Below are 21,283 nucleotides of genomic sequence, written 5' to 3'. Positions count from 1 at the left end.
ATTATAGGTCTGAAAGCCTTGGATGTGGTCAGGGGCTGGTGCAGGAAGCAGAGTCCAGGCCATGCAACTTAAACTGTTTATTGAAACCTCAAATTCTTCTATAAAAGCATGGAAAAAAACCAACCAAGTACAAACCAGGGGCCAGAGACCTGAGGACAGACCCAGGGGAGCAGTACCACCGGTAGAGTATATGGGTAGGGGGCACCGGAGAACAGAGGCTAAAGGCTAACAACCCTTAAGTTTTAACTCGAAAGGGGCTTTCTGCACCACCTCCCCTTGATGTTATTCCCAAGCACCCTCCAACTCCCTGGTCCTATCATCCCCTAGTACTCAAGCCCTAGGGACTTCACATAGACCAGCTTCAATCTGTCCCTCTACTCTCATCCTTGCCCCGCTCACCCTAAGAAACGAGCAAAAGTCACTGTCAACTCTAGAAAGCCTCAGAAAGGTGGGCGTGTCTTCCCCCTGGCCTTCTACATGTGACATCACACAGGTCACCAGGATGAAGCCTTCCCAAGTGACATCACGAAGCCAATTCTGTGGCACCTAGCCACGAAGTCATAGGCAAAGGCCACAAAGACAGACAACATACTCTTCACCCCGCTGCCACAACAACCCCATTTACCTCTTTCCCCTTAGAGGAAAGAGAACAAAGGATCCAGAAAGGAAGAGAGAATCTAAGTCACAAGTTTTTAAATTCCTCTTTTCCAATGGATAAAACTTTGTCCTGTAAGTCCCCCAGGGCAACCTAACTCCCCCTCAACACATTTCCAGAGTCTCCATCTATCCTGGAAAGATAAAGGATTTGAGGCGGGCCAGCTCCATAGCACCAAACAAGGAGCACTGCTGCGGCTGGGGGAGGACGGGAGCTCCAGGGCTCCAGGGCCAGGGTGGGGCTTGGCCAGGTGGGGGATACCAGGGACTGAGAGGCCTCATTGTGGTTGTATAGTTGGTACGCTGACAGGCATAGTGGTTTGGGGAGTCTATCTGGAGCTGCCGACAAAGGGGGCAGGGCTGAGAAGTTGGGGTGCCTGGAGGCAATGGAGAAGGACTCAATGTAGCCAGAAGACTCCCCCACAGTGAATGCAGTCCCATGTTCCCCACTAGATTTTGGGAGGTGTTAGCAGACAGGGGTAGGAACTGTGGAACTGAAGCTGAAGACAGAGAACAAGGCCCCGGTGGGCACTTGGGAGTAAGACAGCTAACATCAGGGGGCCCTGGTGGAGGGGTGCCATGCAGCCCCAAGGTCTGGTGCAGGACAGTCACAGAGGCCACGGCCACAGCTACACTGCTCACATAAGCCAAGGCTAGCAGGCAAGCCAGCTGTTGGAGAGAGAAAAACAAATGTCAGAGGCCAAAAACTCTTGCTTATATCTCCTGGTCTGTTCCCTTGTCAACACCTACCCATTTCTTCAAAAATAAAGAGTTCTACCCTCTCCTAAGGCTGTATCTCTCCAACCCAATCTCTGCTGAGCCCCCAAAGTCCTATCAATTTATTTTGATGGTTCTTCTAGCTCTTACTACACCTACCCTACCCCAAAATTCATTTAGTTCCACCCATGAGTCATCCCCTACTCACACCTCCTTCACTCCACTACCCTTCAACCCAACTTCCATTCCTCTGCTCACATTCACCTTGGCCAGACGCTGGCACAGTGAGCCCAAAGCCAATTGCCAAGTTCGTTGCTCCAACAGCACACACAAGTCTGTGTAGGTATACCAGCCACGGCGTCGACCCTGCTGCTCAGCGACACTAGTATAAGATGAAACGTGTCTTGAAAGGTCCAGGCAAGATGGAAATTTTGCCCCAACCAACACCTCCCACTGTGCTCAAGGCAACATTCTACACAGGTGTCCATGGGACCTATCAAATCTATAGCTCCTGCAGCTGCTTAAAACACAGTTTTAAAAATTAAGTCCAACATTTTTCAATAACCATTGAACAGTTAAAATAAATCTGCCACAAAAGCCCTTCCTTCTCTCATACCTGAGACAGGGAAAAAGACGTAAGAATCAGAAGGCACCAGAGACATGACATTCTACCTACAACCACCATGTGCTTCACTGAGTTCGTTTCACAATCCAGCCACCCCTCAGGGGCTTTTACTCCTACATACTTCACCCTCCTCCCTCTCCCCACATCAGTCCTTCCTCCTTGTTCCAGGACCTACCAGCCCTCCAGCCAACTCAGCACCTCAAAGATCTCCCTTGGATCAGTGTAGAGGCTCCAGTCCTAAAGTTTAAAAAGACAAAGGACTTATGAATCAGGACAGATGAAGAGAATAGAGCATGGGACAGAAACTTTTCTTAAAACTAATGCTCCTATTCACCAAAGGCTTTGGGCATTAAGAAGAATGATGACAGAGCTAATCCTTTTAGGAAAAATAAAGAACATGAGAGAAGGTAAACAAAAATAAACAGGGGAGAGAATCCTACAGAATCAACTAAAATACTAGTTGAGATAATTAACAATTTTAGCAAAGTTGCAGTACATAAAATAAACCCACATAGATCATGAGCATTTCTATACATCACCAACAAAGTCCAGCAGCAAAAAGTAGAAAGAGAAATTCCATTTAAAATAACTGTAGACAATATAAAATATGTGGGAGTCTACTTGCCAAGACGAACATAGGAATTACATGAATTACAAAATACTTTTCACACAAATAAAGTCAAATCTAAACAAGTGGAAAAATATTAATGAGCTCATGGGTAGGCTGAGTCAATATAATAAAAAGACAATTCCACCTAAATTAATCTGTTTATTCATTGCCATACCAATCAAACTACCGAAGAATTATTTCGTAGAGTTAGGAAAAATAATAACAAAATTCATCTGGAAGAACAAAAGCTCAAGAATACCAAAGGAATCAATGAAAAAAAAATGTGATGGAAGGGGGCCTTGCTGTAACAGAGCTCAAACTGTATTATAAAGTGATAATCATAAAAACAATCTGGTACTAGCTAAGAATAGAATGGTGGATCAACGGAATATAGTAGATACATAATATATTGTAGTAAATTACCACAGTAATTTAGTATTGGATAAACTCAAAGATCCAACTTTTTGGGATAAAAACTCATCTGACAAAAACTGCTGAGAAAGCTGGAAAACAATATGGCAGAAATTAGGTAAAGACCAACATCTTACACTGTATACCTAGATAAGGTCAAAATAGGTACATGATTTAGATATAAAATGTGATACCATAAGCAAAGTAGGAGTGAATGGAATAGTTTACCAGTCAGATATATGGAGAAGGGAAGAATTTAGGACCAAACAGAATATAGAGAACATTACAAAATGTAAAATGGATCATTTTCCCTGTATAAAATTTAAAAGTTTTTACACAAACAAAACTAATGCAACCAAAACTAGAAGGAAAGCCGAAATCTGGGAGAAAAAAACTTTTACAGCAAGTATCTCCAATAAAGACCTCATTTCTCAAATATATAGAACTAAGTCAAATTTATAAGAATACACTGACAGAATACAGTAAGAATCATTCCTCAATTGATCAATGGTCAAAAAACATTAGCAGTTTTCAGACAAAGAAATGAAAGCTATCTCCAGTCTTATGAAAAAATGTTCTAAATCACTATTGATTAGAGAAATGGAAATGAAAACAACTCTGAGGTACCACCTCACACCTATCAGATTGACTAATATGATAGAAAAGGAAAATGATAAACATTGGAGGGGATATGGGAAAACTGAGACAGTAATGCACTGTTGGTAGAATCGTGAAACCATTCTGGAAAGCAATCCCCAAAGAGCTATAAAACTGGGCATAATCTTTGATCCAGCAATACTACTACTTAGGCCTGTAACCCAAAGAGATTTAAAAAAAAAGGAAAAGCCCCAAATTATTTATAGCAGCTCTTTTTGTGGTGGCTAAAAATTGGAAATTGAGGAGATGCCCATCATTTGGGGAACAGCTGAACAAGTTGTGGTATATGACAGTAACGAGATATTATCATGCTATAAGAAATGATGAGCAAAATGATTTCAGAAAAACCTGTTAAGACTTACAAAAACTGATACAAAGTGATGTGAGCAGAACTAGGGGAACATAGTACACAATAATACAATTAACAACTGTAAATGATTTGGCTATTCTCAGCAATACAATAACCCAAGACAATTCCAAAGGACTCACTCATGATGTAAAATGCTATAATGTTGTCTGAAAACAGACCAAAGCATACTAATTTTTTTTTACTTTCTTTCCTTTTTGTTTTGAGTTTTCTTCCACAAAATGACTAATATGGAAATGTTTTACATGATTGTACTTGTATAACCTATATCAGATTGCTTACTGGAGTAAGGAGGGATAAAATTTGGAACACAATCAGTTAGGTGGTGCAGTGGATAGAGCTCTGGCCTTGGAGTCCAGAGGACCTGAGTTCAAATCTGGCCTCACACACTTAACACTTACTAGCTGTGTGACTCTGGGCAAGTCACCTAACCCTGATTGCCTCATCCCAAAAAAAAAAATTTTGGAACACAAAACTTTTTTTTTTAATGTTAAGAACTGATTTTACACGTAATTGGGGAAAATAAAATATCATTTTAAAAAATAAAATAAACAAAGGATGGTAAAACAAGAATGGACAGAGAACATAACAAAGTTTCCACTATAAAACTGCCTATAGTAGAAACTATAAGTAGTCGGGGTTGGAGTGGTTGAACTGCTCAAAATCTATCAGGGCACAAATGGAAATAAGCCAAGGAAAAAAACAGACTCTCACCATGGCACTCAGGAAGCTTCTCTCCAGTGCATTGAGGGTAGGTACAGCCACACCCCCTGCAGCCCCCCATTCATCATTGAAGACCTCCTCTTCTTCCCCTTCATCATACAGGTACTTACTGGCCACCATCTGCAAGAGCATCAGAAATACTGTCACTAGAGTACCCCATCAGACACCCTTATCCACAGAGATGACAAAAAAGACAGGGAGACGTGGGACAAAGGCTCAAGAAAGAAATAGTATTGAGGAAGCTGGGGGCTTACCATAGAGACGAGGAATAGGTCAGAAGATGACACATGTTGTAAATAGTCAGGATTTCTGTGCCGAAGTCGTTCAATGTAAACTAAGGCCAACATCATGGCACATGGAGAGATACATGCCTCCCTAGGGGTGAGGAAAGGAATAAGCTTTAGTCCTTAGGATTATAGCCACTTCTTCTGTTCACTTTTATCTATTCCAGCCTCCCTTTCTTCGCCTAAGACCTATCTACCACCCTCCTTAGAGCCTGTCTTATCCCTGCCATCTCCCACCCCACCAAACACACTGCATTTAATTCTGGACTCACCGGGATACATGAGATACATATTTCTTCTGGAGCCGGCGAATAGGACTGGGGGCTGCCTTCTGGAGCAACTCCACAGCAATGTCTATACAGAATAAAGACCAGAGTAAGGAAGCACTCCTCTCTACCAACTACTCTTTCATTTCATTCTCACACAGCAAAACATACAGGGACAAATTGCTAAATCTTTCAGTGGCCTTAAGGACAGAACCACAAAAAGATACTAGAAACCAAATCAAAAGAGAATCTTAACCCACAGTGAAATAAAGAACTCTCTCTTTCCCCTTACACTGCACACCACATCTTTCCTAGGTTTAAATTTTAGCTTTAAGTAGATGGGTAGTTTTCACTGCCCAATTGATAATGAGAAGAGATGAAGAATAAGAGTCAACCACACCCTTAAAAATTAAACCTCATCACACAGAAATCTGTGTATTGACAAGAAGGCCTATGTCATACATCATAACAAAGTGAAAATGGAGTTTTACTCATTTGACTTTAAAGATTAATCAACTCTTGTACTAGACATCAGGATATTCATCAAGATTACATTCTCAGAAGACAGCATGCACACAGGTAAGTATAATACTAAGAACACTAAGGAAAATAAATTCTTACATATGGCTGTCAAAACAGTGAAAATCAGCTCCTAAATTGAGGAGGGGAGGGGCAGAGGAAGGGGATCATTTTGCTGAAATTCAACTCTTCACAATCTAATTTCCACTAAAGTTTAAGGTCCCACTTAATAATGTATCACACAAAAACATATATCCAAAACTTGTACCACGTATAGACAAAATATCGTCATAGACGTCAGTCATTTGTTAAACATTTATTATTCTCTTACTATCCAATTGTCTCTCCTCCATCACTCACACACACAGTCTCACCTGCCACAGGACTGGATAGTTCTTCTAGGCCACAGTCTGGGTCCCAGCCATAGTAAAGTCGCTTTCTGACTCGCTCACTCAGTTTCTGATGTCCAGGGAGAAGCTGAAACAGGAAAAATGTGGAAAAAGAAAAATTACACTGGTCAAAAGACAATACATATCTCCATCTCCAGCCACCTTTGACTCTCAACAGTAATGACAAATGATGTTTATGAAGCATTTTAAGGAATGCAAAGGTTTGCTTATGTAGGTTATTTCATTTGACTCTCATAACCCTAGAGAACAGAAGCATTCCTATCCACATTAGATCAGATGAACAAGGTGAGGCTTAGAGAAGTCGTGATTGTTCAGGTTCACACAACTGGTAAGTTATCTACGGCAGGATCTGAACCCAGCTCATCCTCAGTAAAACCCAGTATCCATTAATCATGCTGTCTCTCCCTTAGAGAGGGACCATCTGCCCTGGCCTCCTGGGCTCTGGCATAGAGGGAACAAGATTCACTGACTTGGAACTAAAAGGGAAGTCCAAATCACAGTCCGGCCCTCTCGTTTTACTTTAGAGGTGTTAACTGAGGCACTGGGAGGTTAAGGGGCTGGCCCAAGCTCATTCCGGTAATATTCGAATTCAGACCCTCACTCCAGCTCCAGGGCTCCCTCTTCCCACGGCACCAGGCTACCTCGGACACCCCAAATGCGAGGAAGGGTTTGGGCGCCCAACTAACATTCCCGGCCCCTCTCTGCCGCGGGCCTACAACGCTCGGCCTCACGTATACCGACCACGCCGGTGAGAGGCCCCTGGTGCTAGGAGCAGCCGTCACGTGAGTACTTGGCCTCGTCGGGTCCCCGAAAGCGAGGGCAGAGGGACCAGGCGCGCCCCGGGGCGGGCCCGGCCGGGCTGCGCGATCCGCGGGACCCACCGTGAACTCCTGGAAACCCGCGAGCGAGAATGCGCCCTCCTCGTCCAGCAGGAGCCCGGAGAGGTCCATTCCGCCGCCACCCGCCACCTCCACCTGGGGGAGAGGGAGATAGGAGAAAAGTGGCCCCGGATACCCTCCTCTGTGCCCCGTCAGACAGCTACAGCGACAGCTGGGCGGTGCCGGCTCTCGCGCAGCTTCCGCGACCCAACGCTTCCGGTTCCGTCCGACGCGGGCGGGGCCTCAGTCTGGTCTCCTCCAATCCCCGGCCTTCCTGCTAGGGGGTGGGGCGGAACCGAGGGAGACGTGCTCCCCAGGCTTCTGCCTTCTGGTGTGAAAGAAGGACGCGGGGGGGCGTGAAGTCAGCCAGCGCGTGGCTACCCTGCCCTGGAAGGGCTACGCGTCCCCAAGAGTTTGGGGGCTCTTTCTGTGTCCCAGGAGAGAAACAGGGGCTGCTTTCCCCTTCACCTACGTCTCTTAGAATCCCTGGCTAGCTACCGCCCACTCTCAATTCAAACGTCCCTGGGGGGTGGGCCTTCCTTCCTCGGGTCCCTCCGCTAAGACCACCTGCCACCTGCTTTACGTAGCAGTTACCTATTGATGTACACGCTTTCGCCATTAGAATGTGAGCTCTTCGAGGGCAGGGACTGTTTTCGTCATTTTTTTTATCCCAGCTAGTGCTTAGCACGTTGCTTGACACATAGTATGTACTTAATAAATGCTTCATAAATTAGTCGTACGCACTTAATGCTTGCTGGCAGATAAAGGCTAACTGTGGCAAGAAAAGTTTGGGCGTAAGCACAAAACAAAACAGGCGTGCTAGTGTTTGGGGAGCTTAGGATGCGTTTAGTGAAACTGTTTATGAGTGTCGGCAACATTGTCACAAGGTGTTCAGGTTGGCGTCTGACACTCGGTAATTGGACAACACACCTCAGGGTAGAGACCAGGGCGTAGTCTACATCCGCCCGCCCGAGGCACCTAACTGGGTCACTCCCTGTTGTTTGTTTTTCGCCCTGGGGGAGGAAAAAGAGGGCGGGCCCTTAATACGTAGTTGACGGGGCGGAGCTGACCCTGCAAGGTGCAAGCCCCTCTTGGACCAGGCCCTTTCCCTGGCGCACCCCAACGGCCCTCAGGAGCCCGGGGCCCCAGGGAAATGGGCATCACGGGAGTTCTACGGAAGTACCTCCCCAGAGCCCGTGGCCGCTGGTCCCTGACACCCTAGCCTAGCTCACCTGGGAGGTAACCCGCAGTCCTGGCAGTGTTGAAGCGCCCCTCTCCCCAATCCCGATACCGCCCCCCAGAAAAGCAAGGCCGGAAACATCTCCTGTAGCCGGGGACTCCCAGGGGCCGACCTAGAGCGTTGTCCGAGTCAGACCCCTAATGTCCAGATGATCTACTCCTGGCCTCTTCAGGATTTACATCCGGGAGGCGGGGCTCCGGCCGCGCACGCGCCTGGCGTCCTGCTCCGCCCCCGGGGCGGTTGGTCCCCGGTCACGTGCAGAGCTAGGGCTTGGCGGCCGCCCCCGTCACGTGGTGCCCTCGGCCCCCAGGGCGGTCTCTGCGGCGTGCGCCCCCTTCCGCCTGACGCGCCCCCGGCGGCGGCCGCGCAGCTCGGGCTCGCTCCGGGCGGCAGCTGCTGCTGGGCCATGGCGAGCGGCGGCGGCGGCGGGGGCCTGGGCCCGGGCTCGGGATCGGGCCTGGGGCTGGGCGTGGGACTGGGTCTCAGCCTGGCTATGGGCGAGGCGACGGCCGAGGCGGAGGAGAAGGCGGCGGCCGAGGCGGTGGGGCGGCTGGCCACGGCGCTGTGGCTGCGGCTCCGGGGCTGGGAGGCGGTGCTGGCGGCGGCGCAACGGCTGCTGGTGTGGGAGAGGCCGCTGCACAGCCTCGTCTCGGCCGCCGCGATCAACGGCCTCTTCTGGTAACGGCCACGGCCGCCGCCACCGCCGCCGCCGGGAGCGGCGGGCCGGGAAGGGGCGGGGCCGGGGCGGGGCCCGAGGCACGGCGGGGGCGGGGCCGGGGCCCCCCTACAGTCCGGTATGGTGCGGGAGGGGCGGAGGGGAGAGCCCCCCGGGGTCAGCCGCTCGACCCCCCCCCCCCACGCCTCGAGGTGAGCTGCCGTCTCTTCTCCCAGGCTGCTGTCTTCCTCATCCCTTCGGCCCTTCTTCCTGCTCAGCATCTCCCTTTTGGGTTACTTGCTGCTAGATCTCTGGCAGCCCCACTTTTTGGCTGACTTTTCAGGTGAGCTCTAGGTGAGGGGTGGGATGTTCATGCGCCCAGATTTCTGAAAACCCGCCTTCCCTTCCCCCGAGTAGCTTTAGCCCTGACCTAGCTTGCCACCCCAAATCATGAAGTGGGGGGGCACATATTCCATCTACCTGCACAGTGACCTCTGCCCACCCCCCCTCTGTTCATAGCTTCATCCCCAGAAGAGACTCACTCTGATAGGTAAGTACAAGTTACCACTTAACTCACTTCTGCATCCAGCTGGGAAAAACCCCAAACTTCTTTTTAGGGTACACAGCCTGGGGAGGGGCAGGTGCTTGTTGAAGATGTAGTATGTGTTGGAGCTTCCTGGCCTAGGCACTTGCCTCATCTAAGTCAGTGTATTGGTATTTAGCCACAAAGATTTCTTGGTCTCGGGTGCAAGTGGAAATTTTTTGAGACTCCTTGGAGCAGAGAATTGGATACTTTAGGTTTTATGCCATGATACCAGGGCATTCGAGTAAGGGAAATGGAGTTATGTGTTATTTTAGACAGAATAATTCACTGGAATCCTTAGAACAGGGGGTATTTGATCTTTTTTACTAAATGGAAACCTTTGGCAATCTAGTGAAACCTACGGGCCTCTTTTTAGAATGAAGTTTTTAAACATACAAGATAAATACAACAGATTATAATGGAAACTTTAAATACAGTAATAAATTATCTTTTTAAAAAGTTCACAGACCCTAGGTTAAGGACATCTGTTTCAGAGAGGCTTAGAGAAGGCTGGAGTGCCTAGGCAGCTGATGCCTGAGACTTCCAGGCATCATGTCATGTCTCCCCAGTGAGGGTGCAGGGCCAGGCGCCCGGCCTCACCTGCTGAGTGTGCCTGAATTGTGCCGATACCTGGCTGAGAGCTGGCTCACCTTCCAGATTCATCTTCAGGAGCTGCTGCAGTACAAGAGACAGAACCCAGCCCAGGTATACCTCCCAGCCCACATGTCCATTTCTTGTTCTGCACCAGGAGGAAGGAATGGGGTCTACCTACTGTCTTGAGAGTCCTGCATAGAATTTTGACTGCCCTTTGAAACCATATTTATCATTGCCAGATCTTTATGGGAGCCTTGAATACCCTAGATAACAAGCCTCTCTGGGTATCTTCTCTAGAGATTGATCACTAGTATCCTGGGCTACTAATAGTTAAGGCAAGATAGTTGTAACTATAAAGGTGACCCTGTTTTACAGATGCCAATGTCAAACTTCTTTGTGTTCATAATATCCAATGTGTTGGTTTCACTGATACATAAGTTATAGAATAAGGTGGAGGAACTATGTCCCTCTTAGCCAGCTGAGAGCCTATGATAGCCCTCCCCCTCTTCTCAGACCCATGCTCTTCTCTGCAGTTCTGCGCTCGAGTCTGCTCTGGTTGTGCAGTGCTGGCCATGCTGGGACACTATGTTCCAGGGATTATGATTTCCTACATTGTCTGTGAGTAGAGTGTAGCCCTCTACCCTTCCCTGAGCTCCCATTTTTTGGTCTTCTTTCCTTGTGCCTAGCCAGGGAAGACATTGCTTCCTTTGCAGCTAGGTGACCCAGTAGATAGGACCATGGCCTTTGGGAGTCAGGAGGACCTGAGTTCAAATCTGGCTTCAAACACTGTGTGACCCTGGGCACGTCACCTTCCACGTGCCTCAATTTCCTCAACTGTAAAATAGGGATAATAACAGCACCTACCTCTGAGGATTGTTGTGAGGATCAAATGAGGTGTTTGTAGAGCATTGAGTACGGTGCCTGGCACGTAGCAGGGGCCATATAAATACTTCCCTTCCTTCTCCCTTTTTTCCCAACTGTTTATTTGTGTAGGTCTCTGAAGAATCTATAACATAAGTCTCAGTGGAGGAAAGCTGGGAAGGGGAACAGGATCAATCTGTCAGGAGACCATCTGACTGAGGGGCCTCGGGGTGAGGGAAGTGGGGCGGGGAGAACTGAGTAGGCTTTCTGACTCACAGTGCTGAGTATCCTGCTGTGGCCCCTGGTGGTTTATCATGAACTGATCCAGAGGATGTACACCCGGCTGGAGCCCCTGCTCATGCAGCTGGACTACAGCATGAAAGCTGAGGCCGAGGCCCTCCATCACAAACACGACAAGAAGAGTAAGGCCCAGAGATTGGGAAGATCCCGGGAGGCCTGGGTTATGGGCATCCCTCTGTCTGTGGTCCACGGTTGCTCCTACCGCTTTCCCCAGTTTGTCAACCTCTCACCTCCTCTACCTTCTCCCTCAGAGCGGCAGACGAGGAGCATGCCCCCCGGAGGTGATGAGCCAATGGCCGAGACAGAGAGCGAGAGTGAGGCAGAGCTCGCCGGCTTCTCCCCAGTGGTGAGATCTTGGTAGAAGAATGGAAGGCTGAGGGGAATCTTTCTGAGGGAGTTGTGCATTCAGGTAGAATTTTTGTGCCCTGGGGGCTGTGTTTTGCAAATATTGTCATATTGGGGGTTGAAGACAGAGATGGAAAGGGCTTCCTGATAAAACTGAATGGCTTCTCCTGTATGGCTTACATTCAAATGAGCTAATGTAGTCAAGACTATTTTTAAAGCTTAAAGGACTACATAAATGTCAGTTACTCTCATTCATTCCTCTGGTACAGGTAGACATGAAGAAAACAGCACTTGCCTTGGCTATTACAGACTCAGAACTGTCAGATGAAGAAGCCTCTATTTTGGAGAGCGGGGGCTTCTCTGTATCCCGGGCCACTACTCCACAACTGACAGATGTCTCTGAGGGTATGGGGAGATCTTTATCTCTGCCCAGCGTAGGCCCCTCCCCATGCCATGCATCCTGTGCTCTATCCCAGGATCTTGGCTGAGTTCTCAGATTCCATCCTTGATTGCCCACACAAGATCTCTCTAAGGCCCCCAGAGCCCTGGAACACCTAGTCTCTAAGCCCTAGCCAGGCCCTCCCTGAGTTCAGGTTGGAGAACTGGCCACAGTTTTCTCAGTGTCTGGTTAGTCTGGTCATCAGAAACACAGGGCTGACCCTGCTTCCCATCTCTGCAGATCTGGACCAGCAGAGCTTGCCAAGTGAGCCAGAGGAGGCACTGAGCAGGGATCTTGGAGAAGGGGAAGAAACGGAATTGGCCCCTTCTGAGGAGCTGCTGGACCATGAACATGCCCTTTCAAAACAGGCACTGGACTCTGAGGAGGAGGAGGAGGTGGCAGCCAAGGGGACCTTGCTTCAACTCGCTTCCCCACTGCACTTTGTGAACACACACTTCAATGGGTCAGGGTCCTCCGGGGCTGGGATCAGGGCTGCCTTCGGGGGACCAGTGGAGTCGCTTAGCCCTGAGCTAGTGAGTGATTCCCTCAACACTGTGCCCAGCACCCTGTCAAGCCCACTCTGCCATGCCGAAAGCAGCAAAGTCCCCTCCCCCACAGTCCTCCTGCCTGTTCCCCAGGACTGTCCCCTGCCTGTCCTTGCCCCTGAGGAGGAGGAGGAGACACTGACCTCTGAGGACTTTGAGTTACTGGATCAAAGGGAGTTGGAGCAGCTGGAGGTGGAGCTGGGATTGGGGCCAGGCACACCTCCAGAACCCCCTGACGCTCCACTTCCTGCACTGCCAGACCAAAAGGCTGAGGCTGCTGGGGAACCCTGAGCCAGCTGGGGAGGGGGCCTGAGGGGGGGTAGGCTGCACGGCTGGCTGCTTAGCTGAGGGTATAAGCATTCTTCTTGCTGGCCCCACCGTATTAGGCAGGGAGTGGAGCAGTGAAGCTGGGGGCCATTCCACCCTCCATCCTGCCTGCAACTAGACCTAAAGTTGGTTTTAAGTTTGTAAATAACTTTAATTGGGGTTAGTGGATATGTGCAGGACTAGGGAAGCCCTGCCTGCAGCCTATCACTTGCCTCCCTCCTTCCCTCTCTTTATTCTCCCTCTCACCCCAGTGGGTTCCTAAACCTTTCCCTTCCAGCCTCAGGGACCTGTGCTGCTCTGCCTGTGTCCCAACGAGTTGTTTAGTTAAGGCACTTTACCAGTTTCCTCTCTTATCCTGCTCCCCTCTGTGCTCTATTTCCCTGTTGTCTTCATCTTACAGTTAGGCTGCTCTGCCCCAGCTCCCTCCCCATAACCGGCACTAGCTGAACTGTGGGGAGGTTCCTGTTTGGAGGTGGGGGGGTGGGGAGGGGGGAACAGGGAATTCACAGCACATACACCAGCACTGGGGTTGGATGAGCACAAAGCCTGGCTTTAAGCTGAGTGGGGATGGGTGGGGAGGGGGGATACTTGTAGTAGGGAGGGAGGGAATGAAAGAGGGACCTAGGTGCCTGGATGTTAGGTATTCTAAATACCTAAGGGTTTTGGATGTGGACTGTAACACCTGTGCAGGCATCAACTAGAATAATAAAATGTGTTGGTTGGCTGGATTTGCTGCTGCCTTCCTGCCCCATTGTGGGCTGTTTTATAGGATTCCTTGATACTTAGTGGTTCTGCCCTTCTCACATTCTCCCTTCCCCCAACTTCCTTTTCCATGGATCACTTAGAGCCCCTGCCCTGGAGAAGGGCAAAACTTATTACGTAAAGCAGCCCAAAGTTTCACTCAGCTATCCTTTAATTATGATTTGTTTTCCTAGTTTTCTGGAGTTTGCAAAGTTATCACATTTGGGGTTAAGTGACTTGCCCAGGGTCAAACAGCTAGTAAATGTCTGAGGCCGGATTTGGGCTCAGGTCCTCCCAACTCTAGGGCTGGTGCTCTATCCAGTGTCATAACCTATTTTCTTTCATCCACACATTTCCATCTGTTTTATGGATGGAAAACCTTAGGGTTTTTGTAATTTGCCTGAGGTCACACCAATAGTGATGGAGCTGAAACAAGCTATGTCTTCCTACACCCAACTTCTCTACTATGCTTGCCTTTCCCAGACAATGTCAACTAGTCAATGAGAAAAGTTTAGACTAAAAGCGTCTTGGACTATTCCAGTCCAAAGTAGTTTGTAATAGTGATTTTCACCAGTTTGGTTAGTGACACCGAAACCAAACCTTTATACCAAACTCTCTCCCGTCAAAAAGTTAACTGATGGTGTTGATCCCTATGGAGTTCAAGAGGTAGTAGTTCCATTGAAAGAAGTGGGGTTGAGGACTTGTGAACAGTGGGAGTTTGAACTTCGTGCCACCATTCAGATGCAGCTGTGGTTTTCTGTCCCAGGCAATTCTTCCACTTGGGTGCTGAATAGGATTGAAGACAGCCTTCGAATCAAGTGGGCAGAGGATATTCGTGTCCTTTAGCTTTTGACTCGACATTTTGGTTTTATCCTTGCCTCACAAGCCATGTAGATGTTGAGATTTACCTTTAATTCTGTTTTAGATATATATGTATAAGCTTTTTTCAATTTGATGAGACTGACATCCCACGCCATCTAATGAATAGAAGCATTTAGTAAATCATGATAAGCTATGAAAAGGAAGGGAGGAAATTCACTAGTTAGCTCACATAACCAGTCCAGGTAAATGGAATCAAATGTGAAGGGAGGCTTTGAAGCAGTGCTATCCCCATACATCCCACAATAGGTATGCAAATAACAAAAGTTTGGGAACTAAAATCCACATCTTAGCTTCTGGAATTTTTGGAGACCATGGCACAATGGGCAACAAAATGTGAGAAGCAGAACAGTAGCACCCTAAGGTTGAACTCACAAATGCTAAGTTCTAGTTCTGACGTCTAATTTATGTGTGACCTTAAGTCATCTCACCTCAGTTTCTTCATCTGTTAAACATGATTTGCACTGTTAAATCACTTTTGAAATAAATGCCTCCTGTCATTTTGATGTCCAGTCTGATCCAGAGGCGGCTACTTCCTCAGCCATAAATGAGTGGACATAAATGGCCATTTTCTCTAACAGGCTGAAGAAAGATGCTCCATATTCACAAATGATTTAATGGATATGTGAAGATCTGAAGGGTCAAAAAAATCACCTGCTTGCATTCAGGATGGAAAGGACTTGAGTAGACTGCAAGCTTAATATGAGCCAACAGTGTGATGTGAGTGCTAAACAAGCTTATGTAATCTTGAAGGGCATTAATAGAAGTATGATGTAGAGATGAGGGGAGTCAATAGTTCTGTATTCTGTGCTGCATGTTGTGTTCAGTTGTGGGTGTCACACTTTAGAAGAGACATTGGCAAACTTAGAAGTGATGAGTATGGCAAAAAGTCTCAAAACCACACCATATGAGGAACAGTTGCCCAAAAATGGAGAAGACAAAATTTATTGGACACATTATAGGGCCTCAGATATTTCAAAAAGATGTTACGTGGGAGAGAAAACAGACTCAATCCAGGATCCAGACCTGGAAAACCTGGGGAGGAAAATTTTAGTGCATATTTGTCAGGGAAGAGTTTTGCTGTTTTCAAACCAAAAAAAAGGAAGAACAATGCAATGTGAATGGATAGACACAAAATAGTCTTTAAATTAAGATCTAGGGAGAAAACAAGGGAGATCCAGTAACTGTAAAACTCAATAATCCAGTATTTGATAAACAGAAAACAAATTACCTAGGAAAAAACTATTTAATAAAAACTACCAGGAAAACTGGAAAGTAGTCTGGCAGAAATTAGGCTTAGAGCAACACCTTGCACCACATTCCACAATACATTCAAAATGGGTAAGTGATCTTTAATATTAAAGATCATACTATAAAAATGTAGAAGAAACAGATCATATACCTCTAATAGCTATTGATAGGAGATTATGCTTAACCAAAGAAGAGATTGTGGCAATTACAAAAGATTGAATAGATAACTTTGATCATTTAAAACTGAAAAGCTTCTGAACAGATAAAATTAATTCACCTTGGATGAGAAGGGAAGTAGTCAAATGGGAAAATTCTTTTTATCAAATATCCCTGATAGGGGTTTGGTATCCAATATATGTAGACAATAAACATATGTGACTAATAACCATTCCCCAATAGATAAATGGTCAAATGATATGAACAATTCTCAAAAGAATTATAAAGTATTCACAACAACATGAAAGAATTCTCTAAATCAGTAATAAGAGATGCAAATCAAAACAACCCTGAGGTGAAAAAATTGGCAAAAGTGACCAAAAAATGGCATCAGTCATTGTTGGAGGTGTTGTCAAAGTGTAGGCACATGAATACATTACTGGTGGAGCAGTGAAATGGCACAACCATTTTGGAAAGCGATTTGGAATTATGCAAATAAAGTGACTAAAATGGCCATACCTTTTGATGAACCAGACAGAGATTCTGTTACTGGGTTTATACCAAGGAAGCCATGAATAGGAAAATATTCCCATATCCTCCAAAATATTTATAGCAGCACTTTTTATGATAGCTAAGAATTGTAAACAGAGTAAATGCTCATCAGTTGGGGAATGGCTATACAAATTGTGGTACATGCATGTAATAGTATATTACTACACTATAAGAAATGTGTGTGTGATGAATCCAGAGAAGCACAGAAAGATCTAGAGACACTGATGCAGAGTGAAGTAAGCAGAGCCAAGAGAACAATATACACCATAACTACAACAATTTAATGGAAAGAATGACACACTAAAAAATCAAAAGTAAATGAAGCAAAGTTATAAAGATCAAGCAGGACCCAGATAAGGAGTGATGAAAAGACATCCCCAATCTATCCCTTCGTGGAAGTGCTAGGTCCATAGGGGTGACACATTGTACATGTTTTCCAGAGTTCTTCAATATAACAATCAGTTGGGCTGATTTTTTTTCCTCTCAAAAAAAAATTTTTTTTTTCATATGGGATGGATCTCTGAGAAGGAGAAAGAGAGGGATACTTGGAATAATTATGGTGATATAAGAAACAGAAAATATCAATAAAAACATGTTTCTTAAAATAAAAATTACAGGGGCAGCCAGGTGGCTCAGTGGATAGAGCTCTAGCCTTGGAGTCAGGAGGACCTGAGTTCAAAGCTGGCCTCAGACACTTGACACTTACTAGCTGTGTGACCCCCCGCAAGTCACTTAATCCTGGTTGCCTCACCAAAAAGCAAAAATAAAAAAACCAAAATAATTAAAATAAAAATTACCTAAGTAATTACCTAAGTATATTCAAATAGTGAATTTGAATAAATAACAGACAACAATTTACAGTTATCCTAATAGAAAATAGCCTAATAATGTCACTGTTGGATTTAACTATAGCGTCTAGGTAGTTTCAGCTAATTTATGAAATTGGCAGAGCAAATAAATAGATGGTGGTTAAAAATTACTCCGAGAGCCTTCCAGGCATAGGCAGCAATTAAAAGACAAAATGGAAGGTCCTCTGATTCAACATCCAGAAACAGCTTCTGAGTAAGAGCATTCTAGCACTGGACCTGATTTAGAAGTGAACTATTGTGAATGCTCCTCTGAATTTAGAGAAGTTAAAGTAGATCATCCGCTTTAGAAGCTTCATAGGGAATAATTTTAAGTATTATTAATTCTCAAACAGTGCCAGAAAAAGTAAGAGACTTTACTGACACAAATATGTCTATGATTCCTAAAGTATCTATTTGCTCTGACAGTCTGGTATTTCTAAAGCCAATACTTAACAGCTCTGTAATTGGGCATAGCATAATTGTGGCAGGTGACTCTCAGGGAAAGTCATATTTCTGTAAAAAATTTGTTATGGCTAGAGACGTATTTGGAACTATACCCAAAGGGCTATAAAACTGCATATCCTTTGACCCAGCAATACCATTACTAGGTCTGTATCCCAAATAGATACAAGAAAAGGGAAAAGGGCCTATCTGGACAAAAATATTTATAATAGCTCTTTTTGTGGTGGCAAAGAATTGGAAACTCTCCATTAATTGGAGAGTGACTGAAAAAGTTGTGGTATATGATTTCAATGGAACACTATTGTGCTATAAGAAATGATGAGCAGGATGCTTTCAGAAAAACCTGGGAAGACATATATGAACTGATGCAAAGTTAAATGAGCAGATGTTGTAACCAGTAAAAGCACAATTGCACAGTGATCAACTTAGCTGAGCAATGAATGATCCAAGACAATTCTGAAGGACTTTTTTTTTGTCGAGGCAATTGGAGTTAAGTGACTTTGCTCAGGGTCACACAGCTGGTAAGTGTCAAGTGTCTGGTCTGAAACCAGATTTGAACACAGGTCCTCCTGACTCCAGGGCCAGTGTTCTATCCACTGTGCCACCTAGCTGCCCCCCTGAAGGGCTTATGATAAAAAAAAAAATACTATCCACCTCCAGAGGAAGAACTAATGGAGTCTGAATACAGATCAATGCCTACTTTTTTTCACTTTATTTTTCTTACGGGTTTTTTGTCTTTGTTTTCTTTTACAGCACAGCTAATATGGAAATATGTTTTGCATGATTTTACATGTATAATCTATTGCTTTCCTTCTGTGGAGGTAAAGAGAGGGAGAGAGAGAATTTGGAACTAAAATTTTTTAAATGAATGTTTAAAACAATTTTTACATGTAATTGAGAAAGATTTTTAAAAAACATTATTCAAAGAAAGGGTCCATAGACTAGCAAACTGTGTGTGTGTGTGGGGGGGGGGGTTATGACACAAATGATGTTTAAAAAACCCAAATTTACAGAGTAAATTTACTTTCAGGCCTATGTGAACAAAAGACTAGTAGCACCGTGTCATCAGCATACAGAAGAGATTTTTCAAGAGCCAATGGAGCCCCGATAAACTCCCTGGTCAGGGAAACCTTTGTTTATATCCTTAAGGACTGAATAGAAGTGGTGCCAAGTGACATCCATGACTCATTTCTTATTCAGTAGAGATTACCTCCATATGCCAAAGAACTGGAAATCCAGGTTTTTCTTCTGGCCAAGAGGTTTCAGTGAAGGTGCTTAGTCAGGAAAAAGAGAAGCTGGTGCCTGTCAACATCAACATCCTTGAACTTGGGCAAAGCCAGTTTCTGAGGACCAAACCAAAGACTGCAATTAGTCAGACAAATAACATACACATACATACATACAAATATTTAAAAGTTTATGCTATTAAGTTTTATTATTAAGTTTTAATTAATTTAATTAAGTATTAACTTTATGCTATTAAGATTTTATATGCTTTGAACTTTTTTTCCCTTTAAAAAAATTTGTGTATGCTTTATTGTTCTCAGAAAATATTAGCATCCCTTCTAATCCCATATTGACTGGGGCGGGAATGACTTTCAGAAAACAACATTTATTAAGCCTCTACAAGGCCTGCTACTAGGTGCTAGGATAAAAAGGGGAAAATAAAACAGTCTTTGCCCACCAGCAACCAGCAGCTTACATTCTACTTAGAGTTACTGAATATTTGTTTATTCAATGTGTTTCTTCCTTTAGGGAAAGTAGTTCCCCACAAGAACAGTAAATAAAGCCTAGAATTTTGTCCATTGCTGAAAAGAGCAGAGCATAATAATATTCCATCTGAGGAGAGATCAATGTCACCTAACCCATCCAATGGCCAAAGACTGCAACTGTCAATTGAAGAGTGATTGCAAGAGACCAGTGGATTGTCCTGATCTGCAGAAGAGACGCTGTACCCTCGGAAGAGTCCAGCAGCCAAGCAGTGGAACCCACCTGGTGAGGAGCCAGCACATTCACCAGGGGCTTGCTCAGTCATCCTGACACCACACCTTAGGAGGGAGTAAATCCAGCTGAACATGGAAACAACTAGGAGCAAACATTGGGAGGACTATTGGGAGAGAAAAGGAGCATCAAGGCACGGTTCTGTAGTTGTGAGTCGCCTTGGTCATGTGTGTCCCCTACACGTGTATCTCACCACAATTGTACTTTAAGTTTGTGCCGGCTTTTCCTCCCTCCTGGACCCTGGGCATTCTTGTGGGAGAGTGTGTACCCTGGTGTCAGGGAAAATGCTTTAAAGCAGCTGTTTTTGCTAGGCTATTTGAGAAAATGCCCTTGCTAACGAACTGAGTCTACTGGCTGACTGTTAGGGGAATCATGCTAATAGGGGTTTCTCAGTTGATATCTAGGGGGATACACACCCACTGAGTCACTCCGTAGAGCTCTGGGATTAGTAATAGTCACCACTCTGAGGACCTAACCAGCCAGTGGTGGTGTGAGTTGGATTACTGAGCTCCAGAGGGGTATTAAATGTCAACTTATTTTGTGTGACTCTGCTTTTTTTTTTTTACAAAGATTTTCTTTTGAGGAAAGAGAGAGAAGAGAGGTGTGAGAAAGGAAGAAAGAAACAAAGAAAAGAAGAAAAAAGAGGACAATTAAAGTGTTTTTAATGCACAGAAGAAATAAGAAGGACACAGACAAGGAAAACCTTGAAATGACCATGTTGAATTTATAATGTACTTAAAAAAAAAGCATATTGTATTAGTATAAATCCACAGATGCACAGACAATCCTCTTTTCCTGTTCTTGTTTGTATATAGAAATGCTTATATCTGTTGATGTTTGTCAAGTTCAAAATAACAAAAGAGAATTTTTTTAAAAAAAGTATCTCTTATAGCAGGTTAAACCTGAGCTCAGCCTTGAAGAGAGTTGAGAAGGTGCAGCTAGGTGGCGCAGTGGATAGAGTCAGGAGGACCTGAGTTCAAATTTGATCTCAGATGTATATTTACTAGCTGTGTGACCCTGGGCAAGTCACTTAACCCCAATTGCCCCCAAAAAGAGAGAGAGAGAGAGAGTCAGGGATTCCACCAGGTGGATGGGAAGTTCAAGGACATCCCGGATATCAGAGACAATCTATCCAAGGTGTGGAGGTAAGAAATTGAATGCAATGAATTGTAGGCAAGTTAGACCCCTTTTGCTGAAATGCAAAATTATGAGGGGGGTGGTAATATGAATTTAATATTAAACACTCACTATGTGCAAAGTATTATACTTAGTGCATATGCATCACTCTGGAATACAAATAGAAAACTGAAACAATTAGGAACCCTGGAAGTTTAGCTTCCTGCATGATTCATGAGTCCCGCCAAGAATTCTACTGAAGGAAAA

At 45.2% G+C, this 21,283-nt stretch overlaps 2 protein-coding genes across 2 annotated transcripts; one reads left to right on the top strand and one right to left on the bottom strand.

Moving 5' to 3' along the window:
- Positions 1-62: 62 nt before the first annotated feature.
- CNPPD1 (cyclin Pas1/PHO80 domain containing 1) lies at positions 63-7,316 on the bottom strand. Its single transcript, XM_027873576.1, has 8 exons — positions 7,125-7,316; positions 6,208-6,310; positions 5,321-5,402; positions 5,019-5,139; positions 4,756-4,884; positions 2,172-2,233; positions 1,636-1,753; positions 63-1,323 (listed from the first exon to the last, which is right to left on the bottom strand). Exons 1-8 carry the CDS (start codon positions 7,191-7,193, stop codon positions 784-786), a joined length of 1,224 nt encoding a protein of 407 aa, XP_027729377.1. The 5' UTR covers positions 7,194-7,316; the 3' UTR covers positions 63-783.
- Positions 7,317-8,752: 1,436 nt separating this feature from the next.
- Positions 8,753-13,738, top strand: RETREG2 (reticulophagy regulator family member 2). Its single transcript, XM_027873799.1, has 9 exons — positions 8,753-9,039; positions 9,253-9,359; positions 9,536-9,566; positions 10,169-10,304; positions 10,727-10,811; positions 11,333-11,476; positions 11,606-11,700; positions 11,969-12,104; positions 12,379-13,738. The coding sequence occupies exons 1-9, from the start codon at positions 8,768-8,770 to the stop codon at positions 12,972-12,974; spliced, it is 1,602 nt and encodes a 533-aa protein (XP_027729600.1). The 5' UTR covers positions 8,753-8,767; the 3' UTR covers positions 12,975-13,738.
- The last annotated feature ends 7,545 nt before the right edge of the window (positions 13,739-21,283 follow it).

Source organism: Vombatus ursinus, unplaced genomic scaffold, assembly GCF_900497805.2.
Source record: "Vombatus ursinus unplaced genomic scaffold, bare-nosed wombat genome assembly UNPS02014802.1, whole genome shotgun sequence".
NCBI lineage: Eukaryota > Metazoa > Chordata > Mammalia > Diprotodontia > Vombatidae > Vombatus > Vombatus ursinus.
The sequence above is the reverse complement of the archived record's forward strand: the minus strand, read 5'-3'. Positions and strand labels throughout refer to the sequence as shown.

Excerpts from the sequence above, each read along its gene's own strand:
- RETREG2 (XM_027873799.1), top strand. The coding sequence starts at position 8,768 with ATGGCGAGCGGCGGCGGCGGCGGGGGCCTGGGCCCGGGCTCGGGATCG. Across the intron at positions 9,040-9,252 it reads GCGATCAACGGCCTCTTCTG|GCTGCTGTCTTCCTCATCCC; the intron begins GTAACGGCCACG and ends CTCTTCTCCCAG. Across the intron at positions 9,567-10,168 it reads GAAGAGACTCACTCTGATAG|TGAGGGTGCAGGGCCAGGCG; the intron begins GTAAGTACAAGT and ends ATGTCTCCCCAG.
- CNPPD1 (XM_027873576.1), bottom strand. The coding sequence starts at position 7,193 with ATGGACCTCTCCGGGCTCCTGCTGGACGAGGAGGGCGCATTCTCGCTC. Across the intron at positions 6,311-7,124 it reads CGGGTTTCCAGGAGTTCACG|CTTCTCCCTGGACATCAGAA; the intron begins GTGGGTCCCGCG and ends TTCCTGTTTCAG. Across the intron at positions 5,403-6,207 it reads ACTATCCAGTCCTGTGGCAG|ACATTGCTGTGGAGTTGCTC; the intron begins GTGAGACTGTGT and ends TATTCTGTATAG.